At 44.2% G+C, this 15,989-nt stretch overlaps 2 protein-coding genes and 1 long non-coding RNA gene across 6 annotated transcripts in view; 2 read left to right on the forward strand and 1 right to left on the reverse strand.

Moving 5' to 3' along the window:
• SERINC3 (serine incorporator 3) overlaps positions 1-3,069 on the reverse strand; it is a 25,118-nt gene extending 22,049 nt beyond the window's left edge. For both annotated transcript variants that reach the window (XM_047744921.1, XM_047744920.1), the window contains exon 1: positions 2,913-3,069. In XM_047744921.1, coding sequence (XP_047600877.1) covers positions 2,913-2,951 — 39 coding nt within the window. In that variant the 5' untranslated portion in view covers positions 2,952-3,069. The remainder of the gene's footprint in view (positions 1-2,912) is intronic.
• Positions 3,001-5,652, forward strand: LOC125108720 (uncharacterized). The gene is made up of 3 exons (XR_007129999.1): positions 3,001-3,135; positions 4,077-4,110; positions 4,972-5,652. It is a non-coding gene; the product is annotated as an uncharacterized LOC125108720 (long non-coding RNA).
• Positions 5,653-10,303: 4,651 nt separating this feature from the next.
• Positions 10,304-15,989, forward strand: part of PKIG (cAMP-dependent protein kinase inhibitor gamma) — a 98,282-nt gene continuing 92,596 nt past the window's right edge. Inside the window, exon 1 of one of the 3 annotated variants that reach the window (XM_047744936.1) lies at positions 10,304-10,437. The gene's annotated coding sequence lies outside the window, so the exon portion shown is untranslated. The remainder of the gene's footprint in view (positions 10,438-15,989) is intronic. The other 2 variants (XM_047744931.1, XM_047744929.1) reach the window with 2 other exon arrangements.

The raw sequence follows: 15,989 nt of genomic DNA on the forward strand, positions 1-15,989 counted from the left end.
AGAGCTGTCCTACTGTATGTTATGTCACTTCCCTATCTCAGTAAGTAACAACTCTATTATTCTTTCTGTTACTCAGGCCAAAAACCTTGTCACCCTTGACGTTTTCTTTTTCCAAAACTCTCATCCAAACTGTTAGCACATCAGCTTTATCCTCAAAACATATCCAGAATCTGGGGAACATATCTAGCTCAGTCAGTAGCACGCACATACAACTCTTGATCTCAGGGGCGTGAGTTCAAGCCCCAAGTCCGGTACAGAGCCTATATAATTTTGAAGATAATAAATAATAGTTAAGAATAAAATAAATAAATAATAAAAAACAAGTATCTCCAGAATGTGACCACTTTCTTAGCACCCTTAGCTATCGTGTTGGTCCAAACCACTACTATCATCTTTTAAGCTGGATTAAATGCAATGACTCCTGTCTCACTCCTGTAGCCACACGAGCAGAACCCAGAGGTGGTATAAAGATTGTTTTAAGGTGGGGCGCCTGGGTGGCTCAGTGGGTTAAAGCCTCGGCCTTCAGCTCAGGTCATGATCCCAGGGTCCTGGGATCGAGCCCCGCATGGGGCTCATTGCTCTGCAAGTAGCCTGCTTCCTCCTCTCTCTCTGCCTGCTTCCCTGCCTATTTCAGATCTCTGTCTGTCAAATAAATAAATAAAATCTTAAAAAAAAAAAAAGATTGTTTTAAGGTGAAGACATTTGAGATTCAACAGATACAGGGGAAAAAAGTCTTCTTGGAGGTTTCCTCATGTGACTAAAAGCTGAAACTTCTGGGATATGAGGGTGCCATAAATTCTCTCTCCAAGGGAGTTTTATGGCCATAAAGAAGAAAAAGACCTCTGCAACTACATAAACAAGTACTATCACCAACTTACTTATCTCCTCTTTGTTCTTCCTAACTAGAAGACCTTTTCTTCCTTTTTCCTTTTCCCTACTAAGTAAGGTATATAATAAGCCCTATTTTCTACCATCCCTTTGCGTTATTCATCACTGAATGATGAATAACATCCTGCCAGTATGTGTGTAGTACATGTACATAGCTCTTTTTTCTCTCACTAAGATTATCACTTTAATTCACAGGCCACTACGCCAATAGAGGAATCGAGCAAAGTTTTTTCTCCTCTACACTGCTTTACCCTTTCTTTTCTATAGTCTGTTCTCCAACAACCACCTTGTTAAAACACAGGTCAGATCACATCACTCTTCTTTTCTATAATGGATCCCCATATCTGTTAAGAGTAAAGGCCAAGGGGCGCCTGGGTGGCTCAGTGGGTTAAAGCCTTTGACTTAGGCTCTGGTCATGGTCCCAGGGTTCTGGGATCGAGCCCCACATCAGGCTCTCTGCTCAGCAGGAAGCCTGCTACCCCCTCTCTCTCTGCCTGCCTCTCTGCCTACTTGTGATCTTTCTGTCAAATAAATAAATAAAATCTTAAAAAAAAAAAAAAGAGTAAAGGCCAATACAAATATGATTTGTGAGCCTACATGATTTGGCTCCCTGCTACCTTTCTGACTTCATTTCCTATTTTTCCTCCCCTCACTCAAACTATTCTCTGGTACACTGCACTCTTTGCTATTCCTGTTGAATAAAGGGGATTAAAAATATAGAAAAGCAACTTACAGATAGAAATGCTTTGGTGACATGAATATAAATATTAGCGTTACATCAAAGGCAAAATGTGTTTCAGGTTATCACAGTAAGAAAGACCACTTTGTTTCAACTTACAAATTCACTCCTTAATTACCTTCACTGTATATTTTTTCCTAAATCTACTTTGCAAATAGTTTGACTTACTGCTGGACTGTAAAATTCAACTTACCTGGATTTGTTCTAATGTGACAGAAAAAATGTACAGCAGATAATAAAGATAAAAATTATTTCATGAAACTTGTGTGTAAATGGGCATATTAAATCAACTATGTAAAACTTATTTCTTACTTTGGATCAAGGTCAAAAAATTGGAAAGCCACTGCTCTCAAGGAACCTGTAAATGACCAAATACCCTTTTGACTTAGGATCAACAACCTTAAAGAATGGAAAATACACTTTGTACTTTGTCCCTAAGAAATGGTAGTGGAATGAGCTGAGATTGAGTCCTTGGTCAATTAAATCGTTGGAAAGTTATGAGACAAGAAGTGATTTTAAAGAATCGTGCTCCTCAGGAGAAACTACATGAGGGAACTCACCATATTCTCTTCCACAGATCCTAAAGTTTCCTTTTTAAAGTAAGGCATTTACAATTTACAAAGCGATTCCACCCATTTATTCACTTTATCCTCACAGCAGCTCTCAAGAGGAGGAATGCTGGGGTTATTGGCTTCATGTTACGGGAAGCCAGAGATAAATGCCTTGGACGAGTCCCAAAATGTTCACGCCATGGCTTCCAATTTTAAATAATAATCCACAAGGCCTTCTTTCCTTTGCACCACAACAGCACACAAGCCTGGGTTAAAATCCCAAATCTCCCACATAGTCTCTAGCAAAGGCAAATCCATGCTCCGGGATAAAAATATCACTTAAGCCGCCCCAAAATTAAACGACGCCACCTTATGTGGGTACTTCGAAATGAAGCAGAGCGCCCGCGCCCCGGAACTCTCATTCCGCGGTCCGGGTTCCAGCTCCAGAGGAACCCAGAGGCCGGAAGCCTCGCGGGGGCGGGGCAATCGAAATTGTAAACAATGACTGCCTGGCCTCCGACGTCCCCCCCCAAACCCGGAAGACGAGCCGCCCGATCCCGATGCGAGGGGGCCGGGAGCATCACGGATTTTGGTCTGAGCCTGGGATACTCTCTGCAGCCCAGGGCCTGTCTCCCCAAGCTCCCGGCCAAGGCCCGATCGCGTCTGGGCTTGGGTCTCCCTACCGCCCTCCCCCAAACGACACGTCCGACGGAGACACCAGACCCCGAACCCACCCAGCTGGCGAGGGAGAAGACGCCCAGCACAGCCCCCATGGTGACGCTGGTGATGCAGGCGGCCGGTCGGGAGGCTTCTAACGCGGTGGTAACTGCCAGACGAGGCGTCTCCTCCGAAACGCGACGTTTTTCTCAGGCCGGAAACGCGCGGGTGGCGTCATTGCGTGGCCCCGCCCACCGCCCTAGGCCGCCGCTGCCAGGAAAGCCTCTGTCATTGGCAAAGGTAGAAGGCGGGGCTAAATCAGCAACAGGCCGAGGGAGAAGGTGGGGCTAAATCGACCAGACGCTTAGGGGGAGGCGGGGCTAAGCCGGCCAGGAGGGGTGGGAGGAGGCGGGGCTAGTCCAGCCGGGCGCGGACGGAGGAGGCGGGGCTAACCGACCCGCGGGGAGGTGGGAGATGGGGTGAAAGCGACCCAGAGTTGCGGAGCTGTGAAGGCTTTATTCCTTCACCTCACCTGTATTCCCTTGGCGGCTCGTTATGTGTGGACATCTGACGTACAGAAGCGCTCAGGAATTTACGGCCTACTTGAAAAAAAAGTCTTGACAGTGAACACACATGCACCACGACACATTGTGATGAGTACCAGGAAGTAGTATGAGGGACCACCCTTTAAATAAAAGTTTATTTAATGAAAAAAAAAAGTTTATTTAATGCTTACTGTGTGAGGGAAAAGTAATGTCGCTGGGGGGCGGGGGGCAACCCCGGAGGGGTGGGGTTTGTTTTTTTTTTTTTAATATTTTATATCATTTATTTGGTAGAGACGTGAGAGAGGGAACACAAGCAGGGCGAGTGGGAGAGGGAGAAGCAGGTCCCCCGAGGAGCAGGGAGCCCGCTCGATCCCAGGACTCTGGGATCATGACCTGCGGGGAAGGCAAACGCTTAAGGACTGAGCCATCCAGGCGCCCCCCTGTAGGGGAGTTCTGGGAATTTATATTTAGTCTGAGAACCAAAAGATGAGTCCAAGCTAATCGGGGAAGGATGGGCGTTGTTTCTGAAAATGAGGGGTATCCATGCCACTCGGGGTACACGAAAGGGCCTCGGGGTACATGAACACATTAGCTAGCACCCATGGGCAGAGTCAGGAAGTCCTGTTTCAAACCAAAGAGAGTTTGAGACTAGGACTTAACATACTTCTAACATTTGCTTATCTCCATTTTTGACAGAGCAAAGGCTTCGTTTTCCAAATCTCTCCAAAAGGTAAGCTCATCCACAGTTAAATAGCATTTTTTGTTTTAGGGTGTGTGTGTGTACTTGCAGAAATTCTTTGATTTCTCCCAAGAAGTGTTACTGAACCCCAGGTTGGCTGCCCATGGCTCCAAAGGCCCGTACTCAAGAGAGTTTTGCTTGGAAAGGAGTAAGAGCTTTATTCAGGAGTCTGGCCACCTGGAGACAAGGCACAGTCTTGTCCAAAGGCCAATTCCGAGGTTTCTGCCTGGCCCAGGGACTTATAAAAGGGTTTAGGGCAGTTAATCAGTAAAGGGAGTGCAGTGGCCCCAACATTTCTTGATTACGTGCAGACTCGATGATGCCGGGTTGCAAACGTTATCGCAGTGCTGGGAGGTTGTGCAAGGGGGGTCTGGCTCCTTAGTTCCCGGGGTTTGTGCAAGAGGGTCTGGTGTCTGTTTTGTAAGTGAGGTGCAGATGTACTCTGTTCTTTCTAGGAAAGAATGCACGATCTATAGATACACAAAAAAGGGTTAGTTAATCAGTCATTCAGGCTTAGGGTGTGTGCTGAAGTTTATTTAGATTACTGGGGTGGCTGGAGGGGCGGAGGCAGCTTTAGCAATGCTGGTCTTTCATTTAAGAAGTGATGGAAATTTAACTTGGTAAATTTAAGTAAAAAATGAGCCTCTACTTAAAGAAAAAGTTTTGAGATATATACATCAAAGTGCAGGTAGTATGCAGCTATGGCAACAATGATAAGAGTGTGATACAGATGACCTTTTAAGAAGGGAACATTTACCTGGGAATATAAAAACCTGTAGAGTTTGGAATCTTGGAATATTTAGGTTGGAAGAAGCCTGAGTAATATATTTTAATCTGTTTTTTTTTTTACAGAAATGGAAAAGGCTCAAAGTGCAATGGTTCACCCCAGGCAGAGGAAGGAGAATTACTCAAGCTTTCCTAATTTCCCCCTGAGCCCTTCACCTCACCACCCCCTCCCCCAACCCCTACCACCAAATACCTGCTCAAGTCAGGTTGCTTTGCAGTCACAGAAAGTAACCCTTCCAGGTAACTGTGGAGGCCAAGAAAATTAAGGCCATCCTACCTCAAGTTTAGCTGATGTGGGAAACAGAGGCAGAAGAAAATCATTCAAATTCCTTACCTACTGACAAGCCCTTGAAACAGACAGAGTGGCTCTCCCCTAGGGACTTAACTGCCCTCACCTTGAGGTTTTGCTAAGGACAGTCCTAGCCCAACTGACCCCCTACCCCAACAGGTCCCACCAGGATCCTGTAAGTCTACTTTAGGAAACTTTATTTCTAAACCCCCAAGATAGTGTCAGCAATCATTCCCAAGCATATGGCCCACTGATATACATCTAAACGGTCTCATGGGAAGATTTTTACTACTGGTAATAAATAACCTTTCTCCCAAGAATAGCTAGCCCCTCAAGGTCCTGGAGACCATGCTTCCAAAAATCCTTGGGAGACTTACATCATCCATAATCCCCTTTGTCCTCACCCACCGCCAAGTCCACCCCTACTCTGCCTTTAAAAACTCTGACTGTAATCTGGTTCGGGGTCCAAGTCCCTACTCGGCTGTGCCGGGTATACTTGGGCCCAAGCTTAAGCTTGTCAAATAAACCCTCATGTGATTGCCTCTGTGCTTGGCTCCTTGGTGGTCTCTCAGACACGAAATCTTGGGCATAACATTAACCCTTAAAATCCTTACGTCTTCCTGTTTGGATACTGCTGGACTGGGCTGAAGAAACCTAAGACTGTGATAGAGTCCACGATCAAATCCCATCAGGAACATAACCTGTACGCAAAAAAGAATCAGATTTATTTAGCTTGTTGGGCAAGGGCAAGGGAGAATTCACATTAGAGGAAACATGAGGTATCTTCCTAAAAGGGAATTGGGAAGATCTTATTGTAGGAATTGCATTTGTGCAGGGTATCTGTAAGGAGGGTTTAAGCAAGCGGAAAACAGTTTTGAATTGGATACAGTCCAAAAGCAGGAGCAATTCAATGGGTAGGGATCTTACTGTTTTACCCAGGAGCTGGGAGGATTGAAGTGAGGCCAGAGTTAAGATTGAGAAGGAAGCAGGACACTCTCATGTTAGATGAGGAGGATGTTGTCATTATTTGTGGTTCCACAGTGGCCTTGTCCTTGCCTTGTTCCAACAGACTGGCCTTACCTGATACTTGTTTATATTTTGTGAGCACTGTTTACATTCAGTGAGGAATATTAGGTCTAGCTGGCAGTAGAAGTTTCATTTTCTGGGGGCGCATGGGCGGCTCAGTGGGTTAAAGCCTCTGCTTTTGGCTCAGGTCATGATCCCAGGGTCCTGGGATCAAGCCCCACACCTGGTGCTCTGCTTGGCAGGGAGCCTACTTCCCTTCCCCCTCTCTGCTGCCTCTCTGCCTACTTGTGATCTCTGTGTGTCAAATAACTAAATAAAATCTTTAAAAAAAGTTTCATTTTCGGGCGCCTGGGTGGCTCAGTGGGTTAAGCCGCTGCCTTCGGCTCAGGTCATGATCTCAGGGTCCTGGGATCGAGTCCTGCATCGGGCTCTCTGCTCAGTAGGGAGCCTGCTTCCTCCTCTCTCTCTCTCTCTCTCTCTGCCTGCCTCTCTGTCTACTTGTGATCTCTCTCTGTCAAATAAATAAATAAAATCTTAAAAAAAATTTTTTAAAAAAAGTTTCATTTTCTGGTCTGCACCATTCTGTCAGTGGGACTCTGTCCATCTCTCAGTGTTTCTGATCCTAAATTGTTGAGTGTTCCTCTTCTAGGTGACAAAAGTGAGGAAAGTGGATCACCTCCAACTTCCCACATCATGCAGGAACCACATTTCCTCTAGGGTGTGAAGCTCACTGCAAACCAAGGTAGCCCCTCCTATCTTTGCAGGTTGATTGTCAAAATTAGGTTGTTTTTTTCCCTCTAAGAGGGAAATTTTTCCTCCACCCTCTAGCCTCAGAGATGGGGCTGAGTAGGCCTGGAGGCTTTTATACCTTTCTGACAAAGGATGATAAATTTTAAATTTGTAGAGAAGTGATAAGACAATGAAAAGGAGTTTAGGGTGTTAGGGAAGCGGACTGTGGGAAGATAAATACACCTGGGAAACTAATGGGAGATAAGGATTGTTTCAGTACTACTCTGGATTGTTATGTAGATTCCTCTCACTGATAAAAGTCTAAAGTCGGTTATCTCCTGTGATTAAATTCTGCTTTTCCTGGTGAAGAGGACGGGAGCTACACCTTCATATATAGGAATTTATAGGAGTGAGGGCGAGAACTTTTCTGTGTCTACTTTACAAATGCTTTCAGCTCAAAATAATCTTTATGCTAAAGTGGTATATTCTGATTTGTTACATTCACATATATTGTTTGAAAAGATAATACATGTACGTGGTTTTTAGAACTACTGCATAAAAGAACATACAGTGAAAATGTTTTATCTTACCCTCTCATCTCCCAGATCTCTTTCCAAAGTTCATCTTGCCTATGCCAGTCTTAGATGTATTATGTCATTCCCTTTTCACATGTGGTAGCATTCTAACCACATAGTGGTGCATGATTGCTTTTTTTCACTTAACTTTTTTCATTTATTCAATAAATATTTATCATGCTCTTACTATGTGCCAGGCAGTTCCCAGTGATGAGAAAGCAGCAGGAAACTGTTATGCCCAAGTTTTCACGTCTGAGAGACCACCTAGGAGCCAAGCACTGATGCAATCACACAAGGGTTTATTTGACAAGCTTAAGCTTGGGCCCAAGTATACCCGGCACAGCGGAGTAGTGGACTTGGACCCCGAACCAGATAACAGCCAGAGTTTTTAAAGGCAGAGTAGGGGTGGACTCCCTGGTGAGTGAGGACAAAGGGGATTATGGATGATGTAAGTCTCTAAGAACTTTCAGAAGCAAGGTCTCCAGGACCTTGAGGGGCTAGCTATTGTTGGGAGAAAGATTATTTATTACCAGTAGTAAAAATCTTCTCGTGAGACCCTTTAGATGCATATCAGTGGGCCATATACTACCTTGGAGGTTTAGAGATAAAGGAATTGTTAAAGTAGACTTACAGGATCCTGGTTGGACCTGTCGGGGTAGGGGGTCGGTCAGGCTAGGACTGTCCTTAGCAAAATCTCAAGGTGAGGGCAGTTAAGTCCCCAGGGAGAGCCACTCTGTCTGTTTCAAGGCCTTGTCAGTAGGTAAGGAATTTGAATGATTTTCTTCTGCCTCTATTTCCCACATCAGCTAAACCTGAGGTGGGATGGCCTTAATTTTCTCGGCCTCCACAGGAACAAAACAAAATGCCTGCCCTTAGAAGAGCTTCCAGTGTAATGAAAAAAGACAAGTAATAAATATGTCAGATACTGACAAGAGCTGTGAAGAAAAATAGGAAAAGAGGTGAGGAGAACACAGAGTTGGTGGGGCCCTGCTTAAACAGAGTAGTCAGGGCAGGTGTGTTTGAAGATCCGATACTTGAACAGAGATACTAAAGAAATGGGAAAGCAAGCTGCAGCATTGTCTGGAGGAAGAGTGGTCCTAATGCGGAACAGCAAGAGGAAAAGCCATGAAACAGAAGCACGTAGTAAGTAACAAAATTCAACCAAAGTACATCTGAAGATCTAATTGGCTTTATTAAGAGATTCATCAATCCAGGAGCACCCATCTAGCAAGCAGAAAGGCACTCCCAAGGAGTTAAACAACATGGAAACTTTTATGGAAGGAGAGTGAGAGCGAGAACGTCATTAGTAAAAGAAAAAGATTGTTCTAGGGGCGCCTGGGTGGCTCAGTGGGTTAAGCCGCTGCCTTCGGCTCAGGTCATGATCTCGGGGGGGGGGGGGGGGGGGGGGGGGGGGGGGTGTCCTGGGATCGAGTCCCGCATCCGGCTCTCTGCTCAGCAGGGAGCCTGCTTCCCTCTCTCTCTCTCTCTCTCTCTCTCTGCCTGCCTCTCCATCTACTTGTGATCTCTCTGTCAAATAAATAAATAAAATCTTTTAAAAAAAACATAAAATAAAAAAGAAAAAGATTGTTCTAGGCAAGGCCATTTTCTAAGGGAAAAGCCTGTTGTCTTATGCAGATTACCTTGTCCTTCTTTGGGGGATGGAGAGGGCGCAAGTGGCAGACCCTTCCGTGAAGACTGAAAAATTCCTGGCTGACTGGTTAAGACTATATCTCTGGGGGAGGTTGAAACTGCAATTAGATTACGTATTGAGCACCATTTGGGAATTCTAAATGACACCATTTCGGGCCTGTGTATTGTGTGTGTATGTGTGTGTGTGTGTGTGTGTGTGTGTGTCTGTTTAAACACATGCTTTACCTAAAAACAAGGCCAGTGTGTATCTGGAGCATGAACAAGAGGGAGAATGATGACAGATGAAGCTGAACGTGGTTACTACTCTGGATTTATTCTGAATGTGACACAGGGATAAGTGTTGAAAGGTTTTGAGCAGAGGAAGGACATGATCAGGCTCATATTTTAAAAAGGACATTTTGGCCGCAAGGTGGAAAACAGACTGGGGGCAGGGTTGCGTAAGGCTGGAAGTAAGAGTAGAAGCAAAGACAAGACTAGTCAGACCACTCATGTAAGCCTAGCTTGAAGATGGATCTTTACTGAAACTATAGCCACATCTGTACCTACTTTCTTCGGTCTCTCTTAATTCCTGCTTGTAGTTATTCATTTTATGGGAGCAATGGATATTCTTTGTGCTCCACCTTCTTATTTCAAGAGGTATAATTGCTGGTCAGTAGCTAAAGTAAACTTGCCATATTGAAATGAGATCTGATGATCTAATTCTCACCTTGAGCCCCAAGAAACAAGTTTATTCATTCTTTGCCACACGACCCCGTCTGAGATTAAAGGGAAATGCATCTGTAACTCCTCCCACATCAGTTTTCTCGACTTTAAATAGTCCCAGGCTAGCAAGCTTCTGCCTATGGCCCTGTTCTCTTCTCGAACGGTTCCGTATCTGGTTACAGAGAGAGAAACTGAGGCAAAGGCAGGCTCCGAGGTACAAGTCCCCACCCCTCCCCCGCCCTGCTGCCCCCGTTTCCCTCAGCATTCCTTTCCTTTCCCCTTCTCCCGGGGCCAAGATCCAGGCTGCCAACCCTCACCTTGGTCCCTCGCGGCTCAGGACCCCGACTCCCCCCTCCTTTTCCCTTCTGCCGCCGCTTGGAGGCCGCGGAACGGGACGCGAACTCTCCCGGTCCCTTCCGAGCCGCCGTAGCGCCCGCCGCGGGAGTTCGGCAGCTCCGGTCGCCAAGGCAACGCGCTCCGCTGCGCGCTGCTGGCGCCAAGCAGCCCGGCGGAGGCGCTGCGGGCCGGCGGCCCGGGCTCGGCGAGGCGGCGGAACTGCAGGTGAGCAGGGCCGAGCGGGCAGTCGCGACCCAAACGCGCCGCCCCGGCCTTGACTCGTCGCCGTAGGCCGGGGCTCGGGCGCGGGGGACCCCCGGGAGGGAGGCTGCGGCCAGAGCTTTATCCCCTCCGCCGCGCCCGGGCGGCGCCTCCTCCTGCTCTTTAAACCCGCTCGGCACTGGCTTGGTGTGCGCTTTAGGCTGTTTGCTTATTTTGGGCCCATTGCATGGCTTTAACAGAAAGTTTCTTTAAAAAAAAAAAAAAAAAGAAAGAAAGAAAGAAAGAAAGAAAAAAAAAAAAAAAGAAAGCCTCCCCCCCCCCTTGTTTGGGGCTCGGGGAATAACTCAAACCGCAGAAAATGTGTGTCCGTGCGACTCTTCTGGGACCAGAGAGGATTGACTTCATTGTGCATCAGTTTTCCCATCTGCTAAATGGGCATGATAATGGTTGTCTTATAAGGCAAATTATATTTAAAACCTTTGCAGGTAAGTCCTCCGTATCTTGGAGCTTTTATCATGACTACTACTACAAGGAAGTCCATCACTGAGCATGTATTTATTGCATAGCAGGGCCTGGGGTGATTGCCAGGGGTAAAGTGAGTGAGGTATCTTGTCCTCAGGGAGCTCTAGTTTTACAGTAGAAATAAGAATTCATTGCGATTTGAGCCATGGTTTTGGACTTACAGGGGACTGAACGCTTAGAGAAGGCATTTTACCTAGATTTCATGGGCTGAAGCTAGGGAGGGGGGTCAAAGGGAGACTCTAAAAGATGACTTCCTAAATGAGACATGGAGGCTGGCAGTGTATTGGCCAGGTGAGGCTGGTGAAATGCACAGTGTTCTAGGCAGAGAGAGCCTTATGTGCAAAGCCCAAGGGATAGAGTGCAGCAGGCTCATTGGGCCTTGGCAAGGGTTTCATAGGCTGGGTAGAGACTGATTCCAAGAAGCTGAAGTGGTCTGGCTAGACTATGTTTCAGAGAGAAGTAGGTGCCCCTTCGGAAAGACTTTCCTTGTATCTCCTTGTAAGTTTTGAAGAGTTTGGATTTTAGCTTGGGGGCATTGGGGAGTCATTAGAGGATTTTAGGCAGGCAGTGTGTGTATGTTGCATGTGTTTGATCAGAGGTATGGTTTTGAAAGATCAGGGTTCCAGTGGTTTTTGTTGTTGCTGTTCTCTCGTGGTCTTCATGCCTCCAATCTGTTTTTCACGCTGCAGCCATTCATTTATGGCGATTCAAAAAATATTTCTTAAAATATTTATTTATTTACTGAGCGCCTGCTATGTGCCAGGCATTGTGGGAGCAGTAAGGACTCAGATCCTTGCCCTCATGGCGTGCATTCCAAACACGTTCCAAGGTACATTCGTGGGGTACAGATATGAATCTGGTACAGCTGGAGCTTAATATTGGAAGAAATTTTAAAAAAGAGAAAAGAAGAAGAAAAAAAGAAAGGCCTAGATCATTCAAGGCCACTGTGTTGCACACTCTCGGAATTGGAAGAAGAATTCACTTAGATTATACTCAGAAGGAATGACTAGAGAAGTAGAAGGAAAACTAGGAGAATGCAGTGAGGAAAGCCGAAGGAAGAGGTTAATTTTGCTGGATGCTGCTTAGGTTTCAAGTAAAAGAAGTTAAACATTAAAACGTGTCTTTCGGGTAGATGAATATGGAGGTCACTGGGGACCTAATTGAGCGGATTTGGTGAAGTGGTGGGGGTGGAATCTAGAATATCGGCAGCTCCCAAAGGTTCAGTGTAATATATCAGTGGGATGAGGAGAGAGTGGGATGTGAGAAAGTAAAGACAAAGTGTAGGCAGCTCGAAGGAGTTAGACTGTGAAGGGAGAGCGAGAAGGCTGGAGAGCAACGGGAATAAGGTGGAGTCTTAAGCACGAGAGAGACGTGAGCAGATTTAAAGGCTGATGGCAAAGAGCCAATAGTGAGAGGAAAGGCTGAGAAAATCCAGATGAAAGGGGCAAAACGATGGCAGTCCTTTCCTGAGGAGGAAAGAGTGGGTGATGTCTACAGCACAGATCCTTCACGAGGAGCCTGATGGCTTCTCCAGAAACAAGGCAGTTGCCGACCAGGAGTGCATCCGTGTAATCCAACAACAAAAAATAAATAAAAGGTGTAAGTAAGTGTGGAGGGAAAGTTATATTTTCATTATCGTCAGATAGTAGACACTTATTGAACTAATATGTGTTAAGTGCTTTTCGTGTACTTGTCTCCTTTAATAATATGATCTTGACAACAGTCCTGTGAGATAACCTCTAATAGGATTCCCAGTCTATGGGTGAGAAAATTGAGGTGTAAAATGCTTACTCCAGGGGCGTCTGGGTGGCTCAATCATTAAGCGTCTGCCTTTGGCTCAGGTCAGGAGCCCAGGAGGATTGAGCCCCGCATCTGGCTCCCTGCTCAGCGGGAAGCCTGCTTCTCCCTCTTCCACTCCCCCTGCTTGTGTTCCCTCTCTTGTTGTCTCTCTGTCAATTAAATAAATAAATGAAATCTTAAAAAAAAAAAAAAAAAGCTTACTCCAGGTCATATAGGATTTGAATCCAGGTCTGCCTCCTGAGCCCAGAGCTTTTACTCTTAATCACTGTGTGGACAATATATTGTCTACCTATGATCTGCTGAGAAGATTCAAGAGAATTAAATTAAAAATAATTAGGTATAATGAGGTTAAGTAAACAAGCAAGTAGAGCCTAGACAAAAAGCAATAGCTTTATAGAATAGTGATAGTAATAGTCACAAAATGTAACTGTAGGAGACATGGGAATAACAACATGAAAAATAAATACCTGGGAACAGACTTTCAAATAAATGTGCCCATACTAGCTACACAGAGAACAGGAGTGGCTCGAGGGGAGGACACTGGATACAGATGGGTGTTTGGTTAAGGAGGAGGTATTTTTGTTTGGGAAACTCAGGGTGTTGATACCAGAAACAGGGCACATTTAAAAACAAAAAAAAAACAAAAACAAAATGTCTATCATAAGACATGAGAAAATATGCAAGATGTTGACTGTGATGTTATTATTATATGAAAAGCTGCAGACAGACTGGTTAAATTATGGTGCAGTCATATGATATATACTATCAGCCATTAAAAAAGAATGAGGTGGGAGCTATATACATGAGAAAGATGTCTACATCTTATGGTTTGATGTGACAAGCTCATTATGGTACAGTTGTGTTCTCATTTTTGTTTTTTTTAAATGTATAGATACACATTTATAGGAAAAATATGTAGAAAGGTTAGTTCTTTAAAAAATTTTTTAAAAATTTTTTATTGTGGTAAAATACCCATAACATAAAATTTACCATCTTAAACATTTTTAAGTGTACAGTTCAGTACTGTTAAGGATATTCTCATTGTTGTACAACAGATCTCCAGAATTCTTTCTTCTTGTAAAACTGAAACTCTATATCCATCGAGTTTCTCATTTACCGCCCTGTCCCCCAAGCCCTGACAGCCATCCTTCCACTTTCTGTTTCTATGAATTTGACTACTCTAGATACTTTATATAATGGGATGATACAATATGTTTTTTGGAACTGATTTAGTTCACTTAGCATAATGTTCTCAAAGTTCATCTCTGTTGTAGCCTGTGTCAGATTTTGTCCCTTTTTAAGGCTGAATAATATTTTATTGTAGGTATATATACATGTTGTATATATATTGTATGTATAAACATTTTGTTTATCCATTCCACAGATGGGCACTTGGGTTTTTTCTACCTTTTGGCTGTTGTCAGTAATGGTGCTTTAAACAGGAGTGTACTAGAAAGAGAAGTTCTGTATGTTGTGTCAGGAGATCATGGGAAGACTTTTATTCCTTTCCTTATTGCCTTATTTTTCTATTTTTATGAGCATGAATTGCTTTTGTAATCAGAAAAAGCAATAAGGATATGTCCTGTTTGGGAAATGGGGTAGTAAAGGCAAAAAAAATAAGGGGGGGGGGTCCTTGATCGTGGACAGTGGAAGCAGGAATGGAATGGAGAGGGGAGATTTGAGAGACATTTCAGGAGAATTAACTAGAAGGTATAGGAGAGGAGAGTGGAAGACTGACCGTGCCAGTGGTAAGAAGGGACATCAGTCTTGGAGGGGCTTAGACTAAAGGCAAAAGGGAGGATGTCAGGCTGGAGAGGCACCTGAGCCTTTGTTTAGGAATTTGGACATTTTCCTGAAAGCAGAGGGAAAGCCATTGAAAGGAAGGGAAATGACTTAATCGGAACTGGGTTATAGAAAGATCACCCTGATTCCCTCCAACCCATTCTGCAGGCTGAAGCCAGATAGTGCCAAGTTTCCCTTTGTGTTACTTAGGCTTGGACCTCTCCTTATTTCCTTTTATTTAAGATGAAGCATTGGTGCTGAAAGATATATATCTACTCTCCTAAAAGCACCTGGAATATTTTAAACAAAGTGCCGTGTAGATTACATTGATTTCTAATTGTGTTCTGTTTTATCTCAATGACACAGTCTCCTGTAAATTTATTTTCTACCTTTAGCAGAGGAAGTATGAATAATTGGGGAAGTAAACAAGAAATGAAAACAACTCGTTAGAGAACTTCGATTTATTGCTAATAAGTTTTGACTCTCCTTTGGGAGAAAAGGGCCAGTGTTCAGCAAACACTGTCATATTAAGGAGATAGAACAAAACAAAAATTCTGGAAAATTCTAACAGACTCAGCCAATTACCTATTTCTACTCTGACAAAACTGTCATCAGTAAGGGCTGGATTTTCAAAAGAGGTGAACCCATGATCTCATTTCTTTCCTCCTAACAATTGTGTGAGGCAAGGATTATCATCCCATTTTCAGATGACAAAATTGAAGATCAAAGGATTCAAGAGACCTCCAAAGTCCTACATCTACTAAACCCTGGAGTTTGAATCCAGGTTTTCTTTTCTTTATATATTATAGTTTCTTTCTTTCTTTTAAAGATTTTATTTATTTATTTGACACAGAGAGATCACAAGTAGGCAGAGAGGCAGGCAGAGAGAGAGGGGGAAGCAGGCTCCCTGCTAAGCAGGGAGCCCGATGCCGGCTAGATCCCAGGACCCTGAGATCATGACCTGAGCTAAAGGCAGAGACCCAACCCACTGAGCTACCTAGGCACCCCTATAGTTTCTTACTATGGAAAATTTTAAACATTTACAAAAGAACAAAGAATAGTTAATAAATACCAGTATACTCATACCCAGTAGTTCTCAGCATATGGTTAGTTTTATTTCATCTATAATGCCCACCCGCTCCCTCCCTTGGATTTTTTTTGCACCAATTATTTTAAGGCAAATCTTAGCCAATATGTCATTTTATATGTAAATGCCTCAATATGCATCTAAGAGAGAAAGGACTTTTCCTCCCCTCCTTTTTTCTCTATCATTACAATACCACTATCACACATGAAAAATGAACAGTAGTAATTCCTAAAAAATAATATTTATTTGGTAGTCAGTTTCCTCAACTCTCTCATAAATGTCTTTTTACAACTGGCTTATTTAAATTTGGATCCTAACAAGGTCCACCTATTACATCTGGTTGGTCATCTCTTAAGTCTTTTAA

The sequence above is a fragment of the Lutra lutra genome, chromosome 9, assembly GCF_902655055.1.
Source record: "Lutra lutra chromosome 9, mLutLut1.2, whole genome shotgun sequence".
NCBI lineage: Eukaryota > Metazoa > Chordata > Mammalia > Carnivora > Mustelidae > Lutra > Lutra lutra.